General features: G+C 42.1%; 1 protein-coding gene across 1 annotated transcript in view; it reads left to right on the top strand.

Moving 5' to 3' along the window:
• CASR (calcium sensing receptor) overlaps positions 1–26,321 on the top strand; it is a gene marked incomplete at its 3' end in the record, with an annotated part of 77,054 nt that overhangs the window by 33,432 nt on the left and 17,301 nt on the right. The window contains exons 2-4 of the mRNA XM_079922361.1: positions 14,880–15,303; positions 17,635–17,941; positions 21,957–22,841. Coding sequence (XP_079778487.1) covers positions 15,119–15,303; positions 17,635–17,941; positions 21,957–22,841 — 1,377 coding nt within the window. The 5' untranslated portion in view covers positions 14,880–15,118. The remainder of the gene's footprint in view (positions 1–14,879; positions 15,304–17,634; positions 17,942–21,956; positions 22,842–26,321) is intronic.

The raw sequence follows: 26,321 nt of genomic DNA, 5'->3' as shown, positions 1-26,321 counted from the left end.
AACAAGCCTTCTAGTCTAGCTCTACCTCTGTGGGCAAGTCACATAACCTTTTTTTCAGGTACATGAAACCCCTGAGACATTTAGAATCATGTGCAGATGTGCATTTTTCTGGGACGAGCCTCCATAGTTCTCATCAGCTGAATCTCAGCTAGATTCATACACCCTCTCTGCCTCCCCCCTGCCCCAGAATACTATATATGTATAAGAACTCTCTGAACTATCTTAGCTTTTATACACATTTTCATGTCAGTCTTCTCTATATTCTCTTCTAACATTTTAGATAATGATGCAATAGCAGCTTCAGACTCCAGGACCTTTCTCTGGTTTAGGGGTGTGAAGGGCTCCTGGCTGCACTCTGTTCTTTCAAGCACACCCGCATGTCCAGATAGCGATCGCAGGAAAGACGACGTTGGAATAAGCTCATCAAATTAATCCTCCACCTCCTTGCAACACCTCAGCATTTTTACTTTAGCCCGTTGTATTCTTTACTTGCAATCAGACTGTACGTTTATATAGAGGCCCCAAGATTTCAGAATCCTTTTTTTACTCTACTATAAAAAAAATTCTAGTGGTAGAGCCTCCAGCAGGCTTGGGGTAAAGCATCCATTCATTAGTGAGCATCTGCTGTGTCCTGAGCATACATCAGTGAACAAGATAGACCAGACCCCCAACTGCATGGAGACTCAGAGGGAAGTGTTAGAAAGATGCACAGAGCACAGGAGAGTGGGGCCTGGGGAATCAGGAGGGGGCCTGCTTAAGAACTGGTGTTTGAGCCAGTCCCTAAGGATGAGGAGGAATGGATTGAGCAAGAGGTGGAGATCATAGGGGTGGAACAGCGTTCCAAGCAGAGGGAACAGCTTGTGGGAAGGGCCTAAAACAGTAAAGAACCTGACCTGTTGGAGGAACTGAAGGGATGGGCAGGCTGGAGCACAGAAAGAGGGAGAGCAAGGTAGGCTCTCCCTGCACCTGTGGATGAGGCTGCTGAGGAGGTACAGCCAGTGTATGCAGGGCTTTCAGAGTCGGCTGTGACATGCCACCTGTGATGCTTACTGGCTGTGTGATATTGGCAAGGCAGGTAACATCTCTGAGCTTTCATCTCTTAAACTTAAACATGAGAGCTTTGAACTAGGTGGGGTTTTTTTTGTTTTGTTTTGTTTTGTTTTTTGCAGTACACGGGCCTCTCACTGTTGTGGCCTCTCCCGTTGCGGAGCACAGGCTCCAGACGCGCAGGCTCAGCGGCCATGGCTCACGGGCCCAGCCGCTCCGCGGCATGTGGGATCTTCCTGGACCGGGGCACGAACCCGTGTCCCCTGCATCGGCAGGCGGACTCTCAACCACTGCACCACCAGGGAAGCCCTGAACTAGGTGGTTTTTAAAGTCCTCTCTGTTTCCACTATCCTGTGATTTTGTGACTTTGAAAAAAGTGAAGTGGTTAGTGAAAAAGAGAAAAATGGCCCCTGATAGCCAGGAGCAGGGTTGTACTGTCAGTGAGGCCCTGGCGTTCTCCTGTTGAACATAAGCAATTTCATAGAACATCACTATCAAACACGGCCACTCTGACCATGATAAATAAAGACGAAAATAAGGCCACTCCACAATCACATCCGCACATGGACAAAAGCACATTAACATTGTCACCACTCCACAGTCACACCTGAACACACACACACACAAAATTAACACTGTCCAAACCTCAAAAATGACCAAACATCCCCTCATCCTGGCTCAGATGACTGCTGCTTCTTTACCGATTACAGCTTCTGCATCACGCTAGTCTTCCTTCCTTCTAGACAAGATTTACTAAGATACCCAATCATAGAATGACCCCTGCTTCCTGACAGCATGCAAAGCTCTGCTTCCTTAAACCCTCCCCAGAATCACCGTGCACAAGCCCCAACCCCGTAAGTCCTTTCTAACAGTCTACTTCTCTGCAGTGAGTAATGAACCCTCTTGTCCAACCACAGGGGTGTTCCTCAAGCAGGGTGGGACTAGGGCCACTACAGCAAGCAGCGCCTTTTGCATTTTGCACCCTCGCTGTCTGTCTCTCCTTCCTCACCCTAGTTCCAGCCCCGTCCTAGTGTTCCTTGGCCAAAGGGCATCCGCTGCTGATGCTCACCCAGCTCCGGGCCTCAGGGTGTTAGGGAGTGGAGCCTTGAAGTTGTGGGGCAGGGGAGTGAGGAAGGGAAATGCAAGATGACGACTTCACACAGGAATTTGCTCCCATCCAGCAATGAGGGAGCGGAATTAAGACTACCTCCAGAGTGAACGTTTCTTCCCTCACTTGAAGCCCTGGGCTTTTTCCTTTGGGCCTACACCCCACCCAGATTATGCCTGGGCTACTTGGGAGGTAGCCGTACTTCTGTTGTACTTCTGTACAGCCACACCACATCAATCATACCCTCCCTCAGAGTCGTCTTCACAGGAAGGTCACTGGCTCCCAGAGAACTGACTCATTTGCCAGTGTTGAAGGGGCAGAAAGCGCTGCTGCTGGTGATTCAGCTTGGACTTCCCATTCTTAGCTAAAGTTTTTTCACTGGCGGGAGAGTCTCACCGCACAACCCACTCTATTCTGTTCATGTGAACGAATGGTAAACAGACACCACGCCTGGTGCCTTCTGAATCAGATGGCAACCAAGGGGAAGAAGTGACCTGTTTGGCCACAAAACAGACTGTTGGACTCACTCCTCTGAGAAAGCTAGTGGAGTCAGCTCCTTCTTACCTGCAGAAACCAGTGCTCTCACCGGCACATAACTATTTCCAAAGCTGTCATTATACAGTCATGGCAAAAGTAGAGTTTTCTCTGTGTTCAGTTTAATGCAGGAGTCAACAGACTTTCTCTGTAAAGGACCAAACAGTTAACATTTTAGGCTTTGTGGGCCAAACAGTCTCTGTCATCACTACTCAAATCTGCCCTTCTAGCCCGAAAGCAACCATAGATAATATGCAAATGAATAGGCATGCCTATATTTCAGTAAAACTATCTACAGAAACAGGTGGACCAGATTCGGCCCACTGGCTTGGTTTGCTGACCCCTGGTCGAATGTAATCCACACATGGGCACAGCTGAATAAGAAAGGAATAGTGTATCCTTACATGTAACTTTTAAAAGAGCCTTATTTTTCATCAGAAAGATTGGAAGAAGACTTTTTTTTTAAAGTTTAGAAACTTCCAGAAGACAAAGGAAAGAAAAGAGGGAGAGAAGAGAGAAGAAAGCAAAAATAAGAGAATAGGATTTTATTTCAAAAAATGAATGGGGACCTGAGATGGGGAAAGCTCTTTTAAGGCGTCTGGTGGCTGCTTCTTACCCCGGCCAGCTCTTGCAGGAGCCCCTTACTGGCTCAGGGGCAGGCAGAGAGGCACTGAGAATGCACTGGATGGCCAGGGATTGCAGAGTATTCAGGACTGTTCCAGCTCCTGAGGAAGAGGCCTTTCTGAGCCCTTGGAAGGACTCCCAGAGAGCAGAAGAGACTGATGGTGCTGAACAGAGGGGATTCGTGAAGGTGACTTCTAATGGCCCCATGTAAACAGGGTCCCAGACCTTCCCAGGCTTCTGGGGCTAATGCACTGGCTGTGAGGAATATTCCCTCAAATTTTGCAAATCTGAAAATGGTTAATAATGAAAGATTTAAGTTTAAAAGTAGAGGTCCCAAGATTCTAACAGGGAAAGGTAGAAGAGAATGGTAACCAGATAGGTAAATCCCCTCCATTTCTCTGGGAGAAAAGGCAAGAAGTGGCTGGTCTATGGTAAATGGGCATTTTCTGTAGTTCACAGAACATGCATACTGATTATAGGTTCAGAAAGTTACCCTAGCAGTGGAGCAATGATTTCTGAATTGTGTTTCCTGGAAAACTAGTGTCATAAAATGTTAGCAATTATTGCATGAGAAAAATTCCAAGGAATCTGAAGAATGAATTGACATTGACAGGAAACTGTTGTGTTGCTGTGCATTTCTGTTTTGCTAGGTTATGCTCAAGGGTGTGGGGGAGGGAGAGTCATAGTATTAGGGAAAAAAAAAAAAAACACGTTCATTTTGAAGATTATTTTTAGGAAACAGATTTTTCAGGGCCAAGACCAGACTACTAACCCGAGCTAGTGCAGTGTTTCTCAAAATTGAGTGTACATTAGATTTATCCAGAGGGCTTGTTAAAACACAGGTTGCTTAGTCCCACCCCCAGAATTTCTAATTCAGTAGGTTGGGGTAGGACCAAGAACTCACATTTCTAACAAGTTCCCAGGTACTGCTGCTGATCCAGGGACCTCACTTTGCCCTGTACCCAGCCTGACAGATATGAGGCTCTTTATACCATCACATTTCTATCTGAGGGGTACCACATTACAGAAAATCAATTGGTTGGGTTTCCACCATGTGTGAGGGTGTGTTGGATAATCCAGCTTCAAAGTCAGGCTTATAGAAACATCCATGGGATTTATTTGGGGAAAAGGCTTATTACTTTGAGACAGGCTTCCTCCAGAACAGCTGCAGATATCATTAGCAATGGAGCATCTTCTCACAGGGACAATGGAAGGGGGCATATTGCAGGATTTATTTTTTAAATGATGGCTCATGATTCTCCTGTGCTAAGCTGGAGAGGCCAGTTGATAAATCCTTAAATTTTTCACTGACATTTTCTGACAGGGAGACATGGTCCTTCAAAAATGGGAACAAAATCCAAAATGAATTTAACAGGGGGCTATAGTTCTTCGGTAATAAAATGCAAATTCAACAATTGCACTGTGATATATTTGGGGATTTAAAAAATACAAATATAAGTTCGGATAGGACTGTTCAAGCAAATGTATATTAGAAAAATGAAGAGGACCTAAATGACCAGAATGTGGATGTGAGTCAGCCAAATTATGGAGTTACGGGCAAAAGGCAACAAAACACAGTCATGGAAGGGCTGGGACATGATGCCTCCCAACCTTAGGTCAGTCTCAAACATGGTACCAATTTTTGTTAGCATACTCTAAAAAATGACATAAAGGAGTTAGAGAAAGTCCATGGGATATTAGCATATATCTCTAGAAAATATGAAATAGCCCTAAGCAGAAACATTTGAAAGAAATTTGGGTTGTTAAGCCTGGAAAAAAATGAAGACCACTCTATTCTATCTTTAAATGAATGAGAGTTTTCTGACTCTGGTCTTTCATTGCAGTGGTAAAGTAAGCAAGAGGAAATGGCCCTAATTTTTAAATATTGGTTTGGCCAAAAAGTTCATTCAGGTTTTTCTGTAAGATGTTATGGAAAAACCTGAAAGAACTTTTTGGCCAACCCAATATACGTGATTTTCACTAACTTTGAGGAAAACAATATTCTTTAAAACAGCATGATTAAAACACTGGGGCATGTCATTTTGACCTTGCAAATGTGCAAGAAGCTAATAGCAGTTATCCATATTTTTTTTTTTGCGGTACGCGGGCCTCTCACTGTTATGGCCTCTCCCGTTGCGGAGCACAGGCTCCAGACACGCAGGCTCAGTGGCCATGGCTCACGGGCCCAGCTGCTCCGCGGTATGTGGGATCTTCCCGGACCGGGGCACAAACCCGTGTCCCCTGCATCGGCACAGCAGTGAGAGGCCTGCGTACCGCAAAAAAAAATAATAATAACTTAGAAATAGAGAAATAAAAGTGGGCGAAGTTGGTCAAAAGGTACAATCTTCTAGTTATAAAATAAATAAGTCATGGGGATGTAATGTACATCATGGTGACTATAGTTAATAATACTGTATTGTATATTTGAAAGTTGCTAAGAAAGTAGATCTTAAAAGTTTCATCACAAGAAAAAAAAGCTTGTGACTATGTACGGTGTTAACTAAACTTATTGTGTGATCATTTCACAATATATACAAATGTCGAATCATTATGTTGTAAACCTGAAACTAATATAATATTATATGTCAATTATATCTCAATTAAAAAAGAAATAATATTCCTAGAAAATACTAGAGAATCAATGAATAATAAAGCTAATTTAAATGATAAAAGAACTCAGTAAGGTACCAGGATATATAATTAACATACAAAACTCAATAGCTTTCATAGACACAAACAATGACCAACTAGAGGAGATAATGGTAAGAAAGCCCCATTTATAATAATAACGAAGATGATTAAATACTTAGGAATAAACTTGACAAAAATGTGCAAAACCTAAAAGATGAAACACTCTCGAAAGACACAAAGTTAGACTTGAACAAAAGGAAAGGAATTTCTGTTCTTAGGAAGATTCCTCATCATAAAGATGTAACACAATTCCAATAAAAATATCTAGGGATCTAGACAAGTTCATGCTCAAGTTCATAAGGAAAAAGAAACCTGCAGGAAGAGCCAGGAACACACTAAGAAATAAAAGCTACAAAGGTGGACTAGTCCACCAGGTATTAAACCATACTCTAAGTTCCCATAATGAAAACAGGGTGCTACTGCCACAAGAATAGATGTACAGACCAGTAGAATAGAATAGAAAGACCTGAACTAGATCTGGGTAAATATGGAAATAATAAACGTGGCATCTTAAATCATGGAAGCAAAGATGGGCTTTTTAATAAACGTTGCTGGCACAACGAGGCAGCCACTTGGAAAAAAGATAAAATTAGATCCATACCTCACACCATACACAAAAGTAAACTCCACACTGATTAGGAAACTAAATGTAAAAAAAAAAAAGATAGAAAATAATTTAATAAGCTAGAAAGTATGGTGAGTTCCTCTATAAACTCTGTAAGGAAAAGCTTTCTAACACTGACTCAAAATCCAGTGGCAAATAAAAGAAATAATTCATAAATTTGACTACATAATAATGTTTTTAAAAATTGCATAGTAAGGTAAAGTCAAAGAAGAGCGCCAAATTAGAAGAAAACGTTTACAGCATGTATCACAGATAAAGGGCTGATCCATAATATATAAAGAAGTCTTAAAATTTGAGGGGAAAAGGACCAAAACTCTGATGAAAAAATGGGAAAGCTACAAGAACAGAAAAAAATTTAAATAATAATAATAAAGAAATAAAAAAGGACCAGGCATGGGCCAATGATAAAGATATGTCACCAACCAAGGATTATGATTAATCCAATTTTGTGCACCTGAGGTTCATTAAAACTACGAGCATTCCCAAAATAGATTTTAGGCTATAATTGAAAGTAAGTTTAATCTTCTGAAGACCTAAAATAATACTAAAACACACTAGGGTGCTCTGACAAATCAGAAAAAAAAAAGAAAAAAGAAAATGACTTCCTTTTCATCACCAAACCTCACACAGTTTTTTCAATGAGTTCTGAGTTCCAATTCCTACTATGATAAAATTGGCCACCACAGTCCAAACATCAGTGTGTCAGAAGCCTTCAGTGTGAACCAGATAAACTTCCCAGGTCCCTTTTACCTCTAAAATTCTGTATTTTAAACTAATGACCTGGTGTCCCAAATGGTCTGTTTAAATCCACCCACTCAGTTAATGAGGTAAAAGTGACTTTCCCAGGCCCCTTCCTCCTAATTACACAGGGAGTTTCACCTGGGGACACAATTGCCTACAGCAAAACTCTAGATTTATGCATTTGTTTGTTCCTTTGTGTGTTTATATCCCTATCACTGTTTATAAAAATGAAAGATTTAACATGGTGAGGAAATTGGAGTGAAATAAGAGCAGTAAGAAATAAAAAGTAATACTATAAGTGATATTAGAACACAAAAATGCACACTTTTGGTTTCTATCTTAGCTAGAGCTGGGCCACAAATTTGGCTTGCAGTTTCCTAACAGTTGGAGCAGAGATGGAAACAGGAGGAGATAAAAGATTCACAATGCCTATAAAGTAATTTGGGCAGTTTTTCCAAAGACCAGGATTCCACTTACTTAGAGATGTGTCCCAGTGGTGTGCTGCAATAGGTTCTACCAGTTCACAAGAGGCAGTGGTTAAATATCAAGGATTTTTGCAAGTTGGCTGTTAAACCATTGGTAGCTTGAAATTAGCCATGGTGGGAGTATTCAGCAGACACTACAAATCAGGGCATTTAGGGGTTTGTTTGTTTTTGTTTTTTCTTTTTGCCTTCAGAGAGCTGGTTTGCCAGCACTCCACTGCATGTTCCAATGGTCCTTGTAGGGGGACACAATGCAAGGCCAGAAGAGCTACAAGTAGGAGAGAGAAGGGCTCAGTGTGCAAACTTATTGAGTATAGCAGAAACTCCCTCAAGAGAAGAGAGAGGGCATATATGCCTGAGACCAGAGAATGATGGCAGAATACATCCTCATTCACCTAACCCACCTCAGTCCTTCCTTCTTTCTGGTACTACCCTTTGGAATTTCATAGCTGGGGTTACAAAAAATGTTAGGTCCAGTGAGAGGCAGACATACCTCTCCATTCAAAAATGCATCCAGAGAGACTGGGAGAGGCTCAGGTGAAGGGTTTTATGCTTTCCACTAGGTGAGCACTTCCCAAGCCTGTATTTCACAGCATTGTAACAAGTGTCCTGCAGGGAGAAAAGTGTCCCAGGCCGAAATAAATTTGGGAATGAGTGGGTTAAAGTTAAGCAGTTTTCTTTACTGCAGGTCTTACAAGAGCCTTTGGGAGGTGAATGTGCCCTTTGGCACAGAGTACACATCAATTCCCAAACTTATCTTACACGAGAATACCTTGCGGTGGCACGTCTTGGGACACCAGGCTGAAAAACGCCAGCCTGGGTAGTCAGGGTTCCTTGCGATTTTGAAAGGCAATACTGAGGATGTTATCCCACAGAAACATTACTTTCACGTAGGACTTGAAGCTCTGGCATTTTTCTTTATAAAAACATGACTTGCATGTCTTTGCTTTTCACCTGAACCGTTTCATTAAGTCTGTGGGTATCCACATATCCGTCAGCAGAGCTTACTTAAGGGAAATGTTTCAGGCCAAGGAATTTCGTAACTCGTGTCCCATGTCCCAAGGAACTCACTCAGTCCTGGACCACCCTGCATTAGTAATGTTAATGCCCAAAGCCAGTGTCCACTTACTTTCAACTCACCAGATTCTGGACCGGAGAAATGAGCATTTCTTGTCATTTTTTAACCTTGATTGTTCACCCCCCTCAACACCCATTCTATTTCTTTTTTCTTCTTCTGTCACTTTCTTTCTTCTTGCGATAGTTTCATAAACTTCTAAGACAGTGTATCATGCCGTGGGCACTCCACACATATTCAGTCCTTTACGGAGCCCCTCCAGGTCCCCAGGCCACGAAAGGGACAGACCAGGCCCTGCGTCAAGGAGCTCATAGTACAACATTAATGAATGTTCGTTTCCTCTCCTATTTGTCTTCTTTATTTGCTTTGTCTCCGCTCTTTGCCCCACTTTGCTCGGCGCCCCCCTGTGCTGCTCCTCCCCATTCTCGTTCATCTTTTCACCTCCCTCCCCTGATAGCTTTTTCCAATGACTAACGGGGACCCAACTCAGCTGGTTTTTATCACGCTCCTGTCCTTGCATTTTTCCGACTCAGTTAAGCCATTACCAGAGCTAAATGAGGCATGGACTCTCCAAAAGTCACACCTGTCGTCGGGGAGATGGAGGGTAAGACCCTGTGCAGCTGGCGGGCGGGCAGCAAGCAGGGCTGGAGGGAGGCAGCCGAGTGTGACCTGGTAGTTTGTGTTCCCCCAGTGCTGAAAGAGGGCCCTCGTTGTGAAACAAGATGCCCCTTGCTTTAATATAGAAAGCATGGAGTCTGACACAGAACTGAGGACGGTCACGTTTGTGATGACAGATGAGATGTCCCTAATTCTTTGGCAAATGTGTACCAGGTGCATAGAATAACCCACGTTGTGGATGTGTCCTCAGCAAGAGGTAAAGAAAGCTGTAACCAGAGCCAGCTATGCCGGGTTTCATGATTATTGGTTGAACTTCCTCAGGTTTTTCCCTGTTCACCCTCATTAAAACACACACGTTTCACCTTTCTGCAATGGTGGCTTCACGCCCTACTGTTAGTATTCTTTACGATCAGAGTGACGAAAGAGGGCAAAGATCACAGTACAGTAAACCGGAGACAAATCAGTGTACTCACCCTACGAAGATAAATGATAAACGATCTCTACTGGAAATCAATTTTGGTTTCCACCTTATTTCTAGGCAACCTAGAATGTTTATTTCTGCAGCCTAGGAGTTGAGAAATTGTAGCTTCTGAGCTTGTTGTGCTTCTAATTTACAAGAGTTGTTTTATGTTCAGAAGATCTATGCCTCTCTTTTCTCTAGTTGAAATGTGGGCAAAATCATTCTGCTCTAGAGTTACACAATTTCCAGAAATGTTAAAGCCAAGAGGCAAGAGCCAGGGTTTTTACTTTGATGAGTGTTGCTGTGTTGACCCTAACCTTGCCTTGCTATCCTGTGTTAATTTGTCCTTAACTCTGAAACTTGGATGAGCCATCCAGCTTTTTGGACAAATGCAAGGTCAACAGATTTTTTTGAGCATTCATTCAGTACCAGGTTCCTTGTTCCATGCTGGGGATGCAACTGTGATCATGATGAGGCCCCTGCCCTTGGGAACCTTCAGTCTTGTGGGGTGACCCCTTCCCTGTTCTGTCCTAGAATTGCCCAACCAGCCCCTGGTTTTTACTGGTTATGCTTTATTCATTCATTCAGCAAATATCTGTGGAGAATCTACTAAGCTCTAGGCACTGTGCTTGGTACCAGGCTACAATGAGAAAAAGAGACGGGCCCTACCCTCATGAAGCTTCCAGTCCCCACCTTGAGTTAATTCACTGTCCTGGCAGTCACCAGAAAGAGTGTCACTCCTCCCTTTGTACTTTCTCAGTGCTTAGTTCATGCCTCTTCCTAGGTTTTGTATCACTGTAATTATAATACATCTTCCTGTCTCCTTTTAAACCATGAGCACATTGAAGGCAACTGTCTCAACTTTCTTTCCTCAGTACCTTGTACTCCCTAGTGTCTAGCAAATGGAGGAGCTCAATCAATGTTTCTTGAGTGAATAAATAGTTGCATGAATTTAGAAGTTCATGAACCTGTGGAACCATAGACCAGTCTGCTCTGACCTCCCATTCCAAGTCTCTTGGACGAGGAGCTCAATGATCAATCAATCACCTGTCAGTACTGAAACACTCCTCGTGATTTCAAGGACATTCTAAATGTAAAACCAGCTGTTCCACGGGTCATTTCTTCTTCCAAACATATCTGCCATTGAGATAAAGAATACTAGCTTCAGCTTGTATTTGCGATACTTTTTGCAGGAGGGTAAACATGATTATATATGATTTAAATGAAATGAACTTACAATAAAGAGAACGAATGGGTTTATTTGTGACTCTTGGATAGATACTGTTAATATATCTGCAGTGAGAAAAATATAACAGTGGCTTAAACAAGCTAGAAGCTTTTTTCCTCTGTCATGCCAAAGTCCAGGAACAGTCTGATATAGAGCTTCTGCTCCATGAAATCCTCAGCTCATGGCACCATCATTCCCTGGGATAGGCTTATGGTTCAATATGGGCTCCAGCTGTCACACCCACCTCCATGCAGCAGAATGGAAGAAGGCAGATGAAAGAACAAACGCCAACTGTCTCTTAAGCACAGTTTCCTAGAAGCTGCCTCAGGGCCCTTCAGCTTACATCCTACTGGCCAAAACATAGTCATATAACCACATATAATTATAAAAGAAGTTGGAGAAAGTAGTCTTTATTCTGGACAACCTTGTCCAGCTAAAAACTATTTTACTGAGCCATAAAAGGAGTATGGTACAAGGGCTACAATTTAAAATCTCTACCATAGATCCTAAAACTGAAATGTTAGTGATTATTCAAGAACTTTTGTATTCTAATTGTTGCAAACTGAAGTCACAATGATGAACCCAATAATTAATCCATTGTGCTAGGGTCATGCTTGGTACTGCTGTGATTGTCGATATCTAGTGGGTAGGAGGAGTGAGGTAGAAAGAAAAGAAAGCTTTTGCGATAAGGATGTTGGTGGGGGGCGATGGGAGCCTGGCAAAGGCAGTGGCAACAAGAATGGAAAAGGGAAGGCAGAGTGGAGAGAGATGGTAGAATTAACAAGACAACGTAATCGGTAATCGGAGATGGGAGGAAAGGGGCAGGGAGGATCTAGAATGATTCTCATCTTTGAAAGCAAATTAGACCCTGGTAATTGGACTAAAAAGGGTGGTTTGGAGACTACATTAGACTCGAGGAGTTAATTGCTACAAATTGACCTGAAATCTCTCCTTCATCTATTACTTCTTGCCATGAATTTTCTCTTGAATGGACTAATGAAGTTAATAAACTTCTCCAAGTAGTTAATCTTTCACAGGAAAAATCTAACAGGTCTCAGTGACTTCCCCCAGCCAGTTATAATGTTCCCTTTCCTAATTCAGTACACCACACAGGACTCCTTAATATTCTGAGTTCTTGAGGCCTTCTTAATTCAAGTGCCAGAATTTCTCACTTGAGTAATCCAGTCCCCCGTCTCAAAAGTGGAGTTTGTATGGCCCTCTTTACCACTGTGAAATTTAAAATACATTGGATGTTTAAAGGACCTGACACTCTGCTTGGTTCAATAAATGCTAGTTTCTGTCTCCTCCCAAAGTATTTTCTTTTCTTGTGCATGCATTCAACCAGCATTTATTCAACAGTTACTATTTCAGACATTGTGCTAAGTACTGGGGAGCAAAGTTGAATTTAGTCATTGGAAACAAAGTTACTATATATATTTTTTTCACTTCTGAATGTTGAGGTAAATTCTGCCCACTGGCTGGGGAGCTCCTGAGGGCAGGGAACATGATGTGTGTGGTACCTTTATATTTCCAGTCCTTAGCACGTGTACTTGTTAAATGTATGAATGAATATATGACCAAGGTTAAGAAATGAAGCCAAAAATCTAAGAGCAGGACTGGAGTCAGAGAACTAGGATGGTCATGGATGTTCAGATGTTATTTCAGACAGTTCTGTGACTGTTGAGTGTCTGCTGGGGTGCTCCTTCCATTTGGGGCCCAGCACCCTCTACTTGTAACTCTGTAGGAGAAAGAGCCCCCTTCCTAAGGGGCAGGGGCAGCATATGACAATGGTTAAGAGCTTGGGGTCTGGAATCAGACATTTATGCATCTAATTATAACAAAATATGATCAATCTTCCAAGAGAGGAACTCCAAAATCCAAGATATAAAAGACTATAACAGGTGGACCTACCTAATCTGAGAGTCCAGGGCAGGCCTCCTTAAGGAGTCCTCAAAGTTGCTCACTGCACAACTGAGGGGTTAGTGTGGGTAGAAATCCAACCTGTGCTCCACTCCCCAAGCTGGACATCTTGGTACAAGATTGTATCTGGCCCATAGGAGTCCTTTTCTCCATTCACACAACGACCCCACAGTTGACCAAGCCATGCTCCAATAGTTATGGATGTCTGAAAGCTAAAAGACAAGTAGATGTTTTCCAGAGGGACCAAGGAGGTGGAACAGCATGTGTGAGGTCTGAGAATTTTTTAAAAGGCCTAACTTGAGGATCTAAAGGAAATTCAGTGTGCATGCAGTATGGAGTTCAAAGGGAAGACTAGCAAGAGTGAGGCTGGAAAGGTATTCATTACAGCTGGCATTTCCTGTGAGTTTACTAGTTACACTGTGCTAATGGCTCTCCATGAATTATTTTATTGAGATCAGAGGTTAAGTGACTTTCCCAAAGTCATATGTTAGGAAATAGTGGAACTGTGATTCAAAGCCAGGTTTAACTCCAGAGCCTGTGCTTCAAACCACTTGTTCCATGGCATCCAAAGACTTGCAGAGGTGGGTTGCAAAGGGACAAGACTGAAGGCAGGAAGACCAGTTAGGAAATAGTTACATAAACCCAAATAAGAAATGCCAGGGTACTTAAGATGGCCTTGGAAATGGGAAGGTGTGGATGCATTCCAAAGAGATTTAGGAAGTAGAGTCTACAGGACGTGGTGGTTGTTTGAATATGAAGGATGATGATGAGAAGAGGGAGGGGGTAAGGAGGATTCCTTATTTTGTGTCTTTGTGGATGGCATGTCGTTTGCTGAGGAAGAAGACAGTGAAGGAGGAACAAGGTTAGGAGGAAGGTGAGTTTAGAGTCTGTCAAGTTGGAAGCACCTGTGGGACATCCAGGTGGCGATGTCCAGTCGACAGTTCAGTGCTTGGGCCTGAACCTCAGGAGAGGCTGTATAGTTAGTCAACATTGGCATGTAACTGGTAATTAGTAATTGACCCACAGAGTGGGTGAGATAGTGTGTGGAGCGAGAAGAGCAGAGAGTTCCTACTAGGATAATGATGCTGAAGCAGAAGGACCATTCCCTAGATCCAGCTGTAGAGTTTGGTAGAACATAATCCAACCCTTGATTTACCTGCATCCTTTCCAAGAACTATTCTTCAAAGGTTTATGGAGTATCATATTATAAATGGAACCAGAAATCTGGGATGAGGAGGCCCCGAAAGTGGGGTGGGGGGAGTACAATAATAAATAAAAATAAGTGGCCTTCTCTGACATTTTTGTTTGATTTGGAGTCAGATTTAAACTTAACTATGACTCATTCTGTATTTTCCATACAAACATATATGGTGAATAAAATAGCATTACTAGTAGTATAATACAAGGAACTGCTACCACTAGGCCAACTCTGTGCATTATTCACACGGAAGAATGAAGGGATTAAAATCCAGTGGCAACATCAGTGAAGGCCTCAGCTTATCAATGGCCTCTTTAAAATGAACATGGTCCTTCTCTGATATGGGCAATTGAAATGTTCTGTATCTTATGTGAAGTGCTATAAAAATGAGGCTCAAAGCCATGCCCTCCCCACCTGCTACCCCTCAGCCTCTCTAAGTGGAAATTCTGAGCCACTTCTGTTTCAGTCATCATAACAACATGGGATTTAGGCTTAGTTGAATTCATTTTGTTTCTCTTTTGTTTTTAGAAAGTACTACCCGCGGTCTCTGCATGATGTGGCTTCTGAAGACTCAAGAACCACCCGCCTCACTAGCCTGCGATGGAGAGGGCAGAAGTGGAAATTCAAACACCACGGTTCCATTCTGTTACTAATTCTGTAGACATGTGCCTCCACCGCAGGGAGTAAGTCACACCAAGGGGGAAAGTTCTCAGGGGCCCCCAGACCACCAGCACCCTTGTCCCTCCCCCTGGAGAGAAAGCAGAACTATGGCATTTTATAGCTGCTGTTGGATCTTCTTGGCTTTTACCTGGTGTACTTCTGCCTATGGGCCTGACCAGCGAGCCCAGAAGAAAGGGGACATTATCCTCGGGGGGCTCTTTCCTATTCATTTTGGAGTAGCAGCCAAAGATCAAGATCTAAAGTCGAGGCCGGAGTCTGTGGAATGTATCAGGTAAGGTCAGGAGCCACCCTGGAGAGTCTTTTCTCCTGGTGGTTGGAGAAAAGCTGTACCAAACCTGAAATAATTTTTTCAAAGTTGGTTCTCTCTTTTCAAAAATGGTGACTGGTAACCATGCTGAAGCTTATTATTCCCCCCCCCCTCATTTTTTTAAAAGAAATTTTTCCAAAAATAAAATGTCAAAGATACTGAATAGAAAAATCCATGGCCTGTTGGAGCCGTGCTTGGTCACTTGGTAACTCAGTCATCATTGTTCACCTGGAGGCTGTGTTACTTAATGGAAGACCAAGTACCTAGAAAGAAATTTATTGTAGGTTTTGCAAACCTGAGTAGTAAAATCTCCCAATGACCTTAAGTGCCCCAGTGGTCATAATACCTGAGTGTTGGCTGCCTCACTCTTATTTTTTTTAAGGATTTTAAAGCTGAAAGAAACTTCAGTGGCTGGCATGACCTGGGCGTCTTCAAAATGCAGCCCGTAGCATTTGGAATCACTCCCATTAGAATTCTTATAGGAAGCTGAAATCCCCCTGCTAACACAGAATCCATCTACATAGATAGAGAAACACAGAATCCATCTTAACTCTCTCACTGGACTCTGTCTTCGGCCATTTGAAGACAGCTAACATGCCCCCTTGAATCATTTCTTTTCCAGACCAAATAGTTTTCTAAATAGTTGTTTCATGACATGATTTTCAGACCCTCACCATTCTGGATGCCCTCTCTCTGATGTTCCCTAATTTATCATGACTCTTAGAATATGGCGTCTAACACTAGGTACAATTCCTTCAAATAGTATCTGACTTCTGCAGAGTACAGAGGGCTGTATATCACCTGCCTTAATCTGGACATCAGAGACCATTACTGCACCTCAAGTCTTGACCCATCTTGTGAGAGAGAAGAGCACTTTCTCTTGAGATTTGCAACTTCCAGAAGGGATCCAGCACTTTCCCTTGGTCTTCCTGATACCTAGAAAATGAAAATGAAAACTAGAATCGTTCCAACAAAACTGGATTTCTGCTCGTGTTCTAATGAGGGCTCACAAATTAGATAACATTTTCACATTTTTTTATGAGTGCAGAAAAACTAAGTGTAGAATTTCACTGATGCTGTTTATATCCTTCACGTAACCCATGTGGACAAATATCCTTTTTGTTGTTCCCTTGCTGGACAGAGTCGTGCAGGTGCCACATACATACCTGAGATCAAGCAAGAGCATGTTCTGAAATAATATATATATATATATATATATATATAAATTGTATTAAAGAAAGATAGGAAAATCAGTTTAGCAGTATAGATGTTTTAGGTAATGAAAAATTCAGTAATAGATCTTCATAACTTTGCAGGTTTAAAAAAATAAATAAATGAAGGAAACATGAAGAAAATGACTAAGAGAAAATGTCACATTAAAAGTTAGACCAGGACATTTAGGACCCTAACTGATACAGTGAAGTATAACAGCTTGTATTTCTTTCCCCCTGCCTTTGAGTTCAAGTCAGGAAACCCACGATACAAAGAGAGGAACTGCAGACTTGTTAGCTTTTCTTCTCTGGGTGCTGATACACTGATTCAGAACATTTATCAAGCTCTCACTATGTGCTGTGTCCTGGAAGAGTGAAAACTATGTCACTGACCCTGTTTCGCTTTGTTAATTTGCTTGATTTTTATTTAAAATAATGTTCTTTGAACAGCAATGCATGCTTATTTTTTAAAATAGAAAGTATAAAGACAAAATCACACAATTTTAAAACTCATCATTCTACCACCCAGAAGTGACCACTGTTTGTGAATAGCCTTCCGATGCATAATATTTGTTTGCTTGTTTGTTTATGAAGATATCACTCATTTCCCTTTCCTCTTCTACCTCCAGGAATGTCAGTTTAAATTTGTGACTCTGCAAATCTGAAGTTATTTTTAGCTTCTTATGTATTCAAATCCTAATCTATTTATATTTTCCCTGGTCCTTTTTTTTTTTTAATATCTCTGTATTACTTTTACTAAAGTACCTCATATCAGTTATTTCAAATTCTTTGTTGGATAAGGCAGATACAAATGATTCATTCTATTACTAACCACAATCCTTGTTATTATTAGTCCCTAACTCTGTGTGAGGCACCATGCTGAGAATTGTGCATAATTATCTCATGCTCACAGCCACCCTCTGAAGTAGGTGTTATCCCCATTTTACAGAGGACTTTGAGTCTCAAAAAACACAACGTCATGAAACCAGAGTAATGGAACGAGGTTCAAACCAGCTTTGCCCAGTCTGTACTCTAAAGAAGTTGACCAGAAAGCCTCTTGCTTTCTTCCATTTCTTTCTTCCAGGTATAATTTCCGAGGATTTCGCTGGCTACAAGCTATGATATTTGCCATAGAGGAAATAAACAGCAGCCCAGCCCTTCTTCCCAACATGACCCTGGGATACAGGATATTCGACACTTGCAACACTGTTTCTAAAGCCCTGGAAGCCACCCTGAGTTTTGTGGCCCAGAACAAAATCGATTCTTTGAACCTTGATGAGTTCTGCAACTGCTCAGAGCACATCCCCTCTACTATCGCCGTGGTGGGAGCAACTGGCTCAGGCATCTCCACAGCGGTGGCAAACCTGCTGGGGCTCTTCTACATCCCCCAGGTACGCGTGCCATCTCAGATGGGGCAATGTGGGCAGGGGCCAGGAAAGCAGGCTGGGAGGATGCCACACCCAGTGTCCATACAGTTTGCTATTTTCCCTTCTCTGGCTTTACTTTGGCACAAAAGATCTTTTAATTATCTCTATCGTGACCACTGGGGATTTTTGAGACCCCAGAGTCAACAATGTCAACTGAGCCTTCACAATTCTTCCAAAATTTTTTTAAACATACCTTGTATAAAACTTTGTCTTTTATTCCAAAGGGTTCAGTTATTTATTTTCCACTCCATTCCATCAGTAAATGGCTGTTCTTCTGCCTTTACTAAAAGGAATGAGACCAAATGATGCAAATCCCACCTTTCAAACCCAAAATATCTGCCCCAAATCCTAGTCCCTTAAAAGTCTCTGCCTCTCTCTCCTCTGGTTGAAAGTTTAGCTCGGAGGAAAGCAGAGCATATTTTCTCACAAAATCGGAACTTAATCATTATCTTGCACATTCTAGAAATGGAAAATATTCTATTTCATTCAACAAATACTTGTAGAGTGTATATGAATAAGCAGTTTCCACCCTGCAGGAACTCAGCCTAGACAGGGAAATAGACGTCTACATTTTCAGATACTAACAATTCACTGAAATAAGTGCTTTAATAAACATTTGTTCAAAGTTGCATATGTTTTTCACCAAAAAAAGACAGCAAACTCTAAATGCCATCTTATAACCTGATTTTTTTCCCATTAACACTATAGAGCAAACCTTTTTTTCATATTAATATTTATAGGGCTGTGACATCATTTTATAATAGTGAAAAATTGGAAAAAACCTAAATGTCCATGGGTGGGAGAATCAGCTCAATTGTGTTGCATCTCATATATCAATTTTTTAATTTAATTATATATCACACTTTAAATTATTTTCTTCAGTGTCTAGTATTTAAAATTTTTAAGACTACCTTTGATAAATTCACATTTCTATGCTGGGAGGTCTCTGTTTCCTTGGTGATAGCCATTATCCCTTTCTATACATGTGGCAACTGAGAAAGTCTTGTCATCATTTCCCGAATCCTTACTTCAGGGAATTAAAGGTGTTTCCCATGGGGAAACCCTGGCTCTATAATCTTTGTGCCAAAATGATCTGACAAAGCCCACAAGAGTAAATGTGTTGGGCAAGATGCAAATATGCATCTTTATATTTGGCATATTACGTAGTAGTATTTTAGATACACAGTTAAAGCAGGTTGTCATAGCCAACAGACATAAGATGTAATTGCCACCAAGTAAATAAAGAACACGAAGGGGAGGGTTTTAATTCATTGTGGTTTGGATGAAATATAAGGTTAAGTTGAGCTTGAATTATAAAAGTGCTGAGAAGGCTATAATGATTATCAGTCAAACCAATGTAAGTGTATCCGCAGCAGTGGTTCTCTGTCATGGCTGCCTGTTGGAATCACTTCAAGAGCTTTAAAAATACTGATGCCTGGGACTCACCCCCCAGAGATCCTGGTTTAACTGATATGAGATGCAGCCTGGGCGTCAGGAGTTCTGAAAGCTCCCTAGATGAGTCTAATGTGCAGCAGAGCTGGGAACCACGCCCTGTTGGGTGAAGGCAGAGGCCCCAGTTGAACTTCTTATGCCACTCACGCCACCTAGTGGATGGAACAAGCAGACCAGCTAGAACAAGTTGTGGTTAGAAGTTTTCTGAATCATTCATGAAACTCTCCCCTCTTACAATAAAAAAATTTTGTGTGTTTTTAAGGGGTTTTTTTGGGGGGGGAGTGGGTAATGAATTGGCATTTATCCCCACTTTTATAGTTTTCCTTTTAAAAAGTGGACAAATATTACAAATGCATTCTTTAAGAGAAACATATCCATGGAGGATATGTTTATTTGTAATTTTTATATCTTTAAAACCCTTTTTGGCCCATTTTTCAAAAAAGTATCAAGAAGTAAGCAATACTGAATGAATTTACAAAAGGCCTGAGTAGACTTTTCATTTGCAAAAACCTGATCAAGAAGCCTGTTGTTTGGGTCTGCAAATAGAGCTCTCTCAAAACAATAACATCTCAACAATTACTTAATCTAACTACCTGCCTCATGAGGTGTCACAGTAGAGCAAGAAGGAGCTTATTTTAATAAAAGGAAAAAAATCACTTTCATATTATAACTCTCAAAATCAAAGCTCTTGTCAGAAAAATAATGCCTGCTCATTAGCAAAGTTGGACCAGGTCTTTCATGTATCAATGTCTTTTATGTTTTTGATGTAGAAACTATTCATTAATAAGAAGAAATATATAGAAAGAATTCATTTTAAAGCACTGAACATTGAAAACTAATTGTTTCAATCAGTGAAAAATATTAAAAAGGCATTCCCCCAAATTTCTTCAACATGGTATTCTTAAGAAGTTTTAAATCTCTCTAGAAAACTGGAGAACAAGAGATATTAAACGTTCTTTCATTACCAAGAAGAAATTCCATTCAGTGTAAAAAGGTTTTGTCCTTCATAGGGAACAAATGTATGGACACCAAGGGGGGAAAGTGGCGGGGGGTGGTAGTGGTGTGATGAATTGGGAGATTGGGATTGACATATATACACTAATATGTATAAAATGGATAACTAATAAGAACCTGCTGTATAAAAAAATGAATAAAATTAAAAAAAAAGAGTTGAAAGACAAGACTGCTAATGGCAAAAATGCTGAAAGAATGCAGGGATGAAATATGAATAAACCTCAAGTTAAATTAAAATAAAAATACTTTGTCCTTCAGAAGAAATGGTTCAATAACTTGGAACTTCCTAACTGGTGAGCCAAGACACACAGGAGTGCTGCAGATAGGCTGAGATACTGACCCTCTCCAGGTCTGGGATGGTGGGTGGGGTCTAGGGTGGTCAGAACACACCCATCAGGGCTCGTCAGCCTCCTCCATTCACCCCACCTTCTATGTTTGCCACAACTTGAAAAGAAATTGGGAAGCTCTGCACTAACGAATGCTTTACATGATATTTGGATACTTCTTCAGGCAAGAATCTTTTACCACAAAAGGTAAGGCTTTCTACCCTTGGTGACCCACATCCATGCTCAAATATAGTACTGGCTATGTCCTAGAAAGTGGAAACACATCAAGGCAGCTTCTCCAGGGTTCCTTTTCAGCCTCTTTAGGTTTTGGAGACCCACAACAAAAGCCTGTCAAGAGGCCTCGGCCACCACTTGAAATTGCACAGAGGAAAGGGCTGCCGGTGGTGGTTGAACTCACTGAGAAGCCAGGAGAGGAAAGGATGTTTTTCTGACTGTATTTAATGATGTACATCATCATGATTGTGATGAAGGGGAATTGAGCCTAATGAACCTAAATGGCTAATTGAGCCTAAATAATAAACAGTTCTTAGAAATGACTGCAATTGAGGGTACTTTTATCTAAAGTACTTCTGGCATGGAGGAGGTGGGGAGATAGGGGAGGGGAGAGAGGGAATAGCTGGAGACTGGAAGAGAGAAACTAGGCAGAATAAGAAAGGGGAACCCCAGAGGCTTCTCTAAAGAGCCTTAGGTTCATAACCCAAAGGGAACCTGATTCCTTCCAGAAGTCATGGACAAAGTGTTCATTATAGTAAAGGGGAAGCTAAAATGTTCAAATGAGAACCTGGACCCCACAGGCAGAAGATATGTACGTGGATATATTGTAGCCAATGAGGCAGCATGGAGGAAGTTAGGAGAAACTATGGAACAGTGCATAAAGGTTAAGTAGATCCTACTGTTGTTGGGTTGACTTTATGATCAGACCCATTTTTGAAGGTAGCATTGTGAAGGATCACCTGCTGGGAATTAGAATGCTCCTTGATAGACTGACAGATGCTTGAGTGCTCACACTGGAGAGGAGTAGATTCTGGTTGTCTTCACGCCTTCATCCTGTCTGCAGTGACCAGCATTTGATATATTAGATCAGTGAATGTTCAAAAAGCCTCCTCCACACAGTCTGGAGGCTCACCTGGCACCTCAATCACTCACTCATTCTGTGTTCTTTCCAGGTCAGCTATGCCTCTTCCAGCAGACTCCTCAGCAACAAAAATCAGTTCAAGTCCTTCCTCCGTACCATCCCCAATGATGAACACCAGGCCACCGCCATGGCTGACATCATCGAGTACTTCCGCTGGAACTGGGTGGGCACAATTGCAGCTGATGATGACTATGGTCGGCCAGGGATCGAGAAGTTCCGAGAGGAAGCTGAGGAGAGGGACATCTGCATCGACTTCAGCGAACTCATCTCCCAGTACTCTGATGAGGAAGAGATCCAGCAAGTGGTGGAGGTGATACAGAATTCCACAGCCAAAGTCATCGTCGTCTTCTCCAGTGGCCCAGACCTGGAACCCCTCATCAAGGAAATCGTCCGGCGAAATATCACGGGTAGGATCTGGCTGGCCAGCGAGGCCTGGGCCAGCTCTTCCTTGATCGCCATGCCTGAATACTTCCATGTGGTCGGAGGCACCATTGGATTCGCTTTGAAGGCTGGGCAGATCCCAGGTTTCCGGGAATTCCTGCAGAAAGTCCATCCCAGGAAGTCTGTCCACAACGGTTTTGCTAAGGAGTTTTGGGAAGAAACATTTAACTGCCACCTCCAAGAAGGTGCTAAAGGACCATTACCCATGGACACCTTCCTGAGAGGTCACGAAGAAGGTGGTGGCAGGATAAGCAACAGCTCCACCGCCTTCCGACCTCTCTGTACAGGGGATGAGAACATCAGTAGTGTCGAGACCCCTTACATGGATTATACACATTTACGGATATCCTACAATGTCTACTTAGCCGTCTACTCCATTGCTCATGCCCTGCAAGATATATACACCTGCATACCTGGGAGAGGGCTCTTCACCAACGGCTCCTGTGCAGATATCAAGAAGGTTGAAGCTTGGCAGGTACATCCTTCACTTAGATAGCAGTTCACTGTGTAATAAAGCAGAGTTAGACTGATCCAAGCAAGACAGATTAAAGTGGTTACCTCAAGAAGCCAATATCTAAGTGAGGTCACTAGATGTAGCCTGGGATTCAACTTGCCTTTTCAAACATCTGAGCAACTGACTTCTGCAAAATTGATAGTAATTTAATTTGATTATCTGTTTGAACCCTTGAGCTCAACTATTCTTTAGTCTAGTGGTTCAAAATATCAGGAGTATGGTCCCTAAATGTTTTTAAATATCCTAGGACAGATTTAGTACTGAGTGGAGTGTTTTTATAGTGCTTAAATTAAATATATTGTTCCCTTGTACTTAACAAGTATTTCTTGAGTACCTATTATATTCCATATACCAAGGGGCATAAAACCATAAAACTAGTGTCACTATGTTTAGCCACCACTTTTGCCATTATATTATTCAAAATATAATGTGCTGGACCCCCCCATAAGTCAACTAAGCTTAGGACACAAGCAAATCAAGGGCACAGAAAAAACTCTTCTTAAAAGGATATTGGATATTTCAAAAAGAAGCACTGAAGTAGTTGTCATAGAAAATAATCAAAACTTAAGTGGATTGGGCTTCCCTGGTGGCGCAGTGGTTGAGAGTCTGCCTGCCGATGCAGGGGACATGGGTTCGTGCCCCGGTCCAGGAAGATCCCACGTGCCGCGGAGCAGCTGGGCCCGTGAGCCATGGCCGCTGAGCCTGTGCGTCCGGAGCCTGTGCTCCGCAACGGGAAAGGCCACAACAGTGAGAGGCCCGCGTACCGCAAAAAAAAAAAGAAAAAAAAAATTAAGTGGAATCCCTACACTTTAGTTTAGACTTGTTTTGTATTCTTCAATTATATGCAGGAGAGACATCATAATCTTTTTTATTTCATAGAGCTTCTGAAGATAAAAGTCTGGCCCAACTTATATCCCATGGAGCTGTTCATGTCTTGCATATGTACCTTGATTTTTCAATAAGACCGTGTTTTACGCTCCTTTTGTATTTTCCTCAGTCCCAGACTGAGCTATCAGAGAGTGCATGATGCGGGGTGGGGCGTGAGGGGAGGGTGTGAATCCCTGAATATGGGTTGAATGACTCAGCCTCCAGCTTCAGCTATGGCTCCCCCACTTACTGGCTACATCATCTCAGGAAAGACACTGCTCTGCTCAACTCAGTCTCCTCATTGTTAAAATCACCCTAATACCCAGCCTACTTTCCAACCAAGTTTCTTTTGAAGAGGAAGTAAGATGATATATGTAAAAGCAATTTGTAAATTTTCAAACTCTTAAACAGGTGGTGATTATTTTAAGTAGTATTTCAATATGCCTCAAATTAATCAATCAACTGAGTAAAACATGATAATGAAACCAGCTTTGCATACAGAACCCAACCACCACAAACCTTGGGAAAAGATGCCAAGAAACAAAAGAACGTACATCCTATGTCAGTCACTTTAGAGATTCTCATGGGATGAGGAGTGACTGTCTAGGCTGGTAGAATGAGCCAAAAGGACCTACAAGTTCTTAGCCCTTCTCGTGCGTGGGACGTGTCACTCAGGCATCATCGTTGGCTAAAGTTTCTAATCTTTATGAGGGACTGAAAGTTTCCTTCCTCACATTGCACCCCACACACTGCCTGGCAAAAAAAAGGGAGCTCTAATGAAGGTCAAAGACCAAAAAGACTTCAGGAGCCATGATGCCATGGAGTGGAGTTTTAAGAAAGAGGAATAAAGGGACAGTCTTTTAGTAAATACTAGTGTCTTTCTCTCTTCCCTTCCATGTCTCCCTCCCCTTCTTCCTCTCCCTCTTGAAAAGCCTATGGGGGGAAAAAACCTAAAGAAAAATCCCAGGGTGGGATTGAAGGGAAAAGAGGCTTCCAGTAGGTAGTTTGACAGTTCTGCTCTCCAGGGACTCCTCTCCCAGACAAGGAAGTAAAATCCAGATGGCCAAGGTCAAAGCATGGGCACATGAGAAAAAAAGCCAAGAATTAGGCTATAGTCAAGGGTGGGACTCTCCGCTGCATGCAATAGAAAATTCAAACCAAAGTGACTTAAACAAAAGAAGGAACATTATTAGCTCACAATACTGAAAAATCTCAGAAATACCGCAGGTACAACTAGATGCTCTCATCTTCATCTCTTTGTTCCTCTTCCTTGGGCTTAGCAGTTTCCAGCCTCTGTAGCAGCTTCAGGCTCATAAAATCCTTACTGCTAGGCTCTGCTTACTTCCCAGGATTTCTTGGAAAAGTCCCAGAAACCACGTCGATTAGACAGCCTAAGATCACAAGTCCATCCCTGAAGCTAGGAGTGGCATTCTCCCAAACTACTTAGACTGAGAGTAAGAGGGGGGTTGGATCCCCAAAGGGCAATCAGAATGCTCTTACCGAAAGGAGGAGGAAAGAGTAGCAAAGTGGCCAAAATAAAAAGTAGCCACTACACAGACACCTCAGCTGACCCTCGGACAGGTAAATTCGTGTCCTCCTGGCTCACATGCGGTCTGGCACAATTCATCCAGGAGAGGAGACAGATAGGAAAATAGGGTCAGAGCTCTGGGGAGGAGCAACATGTGGGCATTGCCCAAAGTGTCCTGTGTGCTTGCTGTAAGTCTCCTTTAAGCCTTAGGAACCCAGGCGGTTGGATGGGCATTCTGGAATTTAAGCACTTGGCCATGTCTCTGTCTATCAGGAGATGGACCAACAATTCTTCACTCTCATTACTAACACCTCCATGGAAACCTATCACTCATACAATCTAATCCAAGTATCTCAGCCTGGAATTCCAGCCCCACCTTCTTTCAGTTCTCTTATAAGCCAATCTGCCTGGTACCTCCCCACAAGCACTTATTAGTTTTTGGCACAGTACTTTTACCTGAAGAGCTATCAAGTTTTGTCTCCTCTATCATTGTCCACCACGAACTTTTAACTCTTTTTCAAAATTCACTTTCTCCTGGAAGTCTTTTCAAATCATACTACCCACACACACTTGCTGACCATGCTTGCTTCCTCGCTTTTGCCGTTTATGTATACCCAAGTTAATCTTCCACAGCTCTTCAGTTAACCAAAATAGATTCTTATCAACTAAACTTCTGATTAAATAAGGTCAATCACAATCTTCTTCTTTTGTTGATCTTTTCTCCCCCTAAAATTTATCAATCAAGTCATATGCCTTTAAAGTAACACCAACCAACAGGTAACTTAAGAGCACACAACACCCAATTCCCTCCTGACCTCCACAGAGACCCCAAGCCCTCCTCACACGGTTCCTCAGCTCTCTCTTCCCTCTGATTCCTCTGCAATACTCTGAGCTTCATACGAGCAGGAACTATGTCTGTATTGTTCAGCGCTGTGTCCAGAACACCTGACACCTGAATATGCGTAGAATAAGTGAATGAATGAATGAATGAGTAGCAATCTAGTTGATTTGACCTGACAACATGACATAGAGTCCTTTGCAGAGAA

Source organism: Stenella coeruleoalba, assembly GCF_951394435.1.
Source record: "Stenella coeruleoalba genome assembly, chromosome: 5".
In the NCBI taxonomy this organism is placed as follows: Eukaryota; Metazoa; Chordata; class Mammalia; order Artiodactyla; family Delphinidae; genus Stenella; species Stenella coeruleoalba.
The sequence above is the reverse complement of the archived record's forward strand: the minus strand, read 5'-3'. Positions and strand labels throughout refer to the sequence as shown.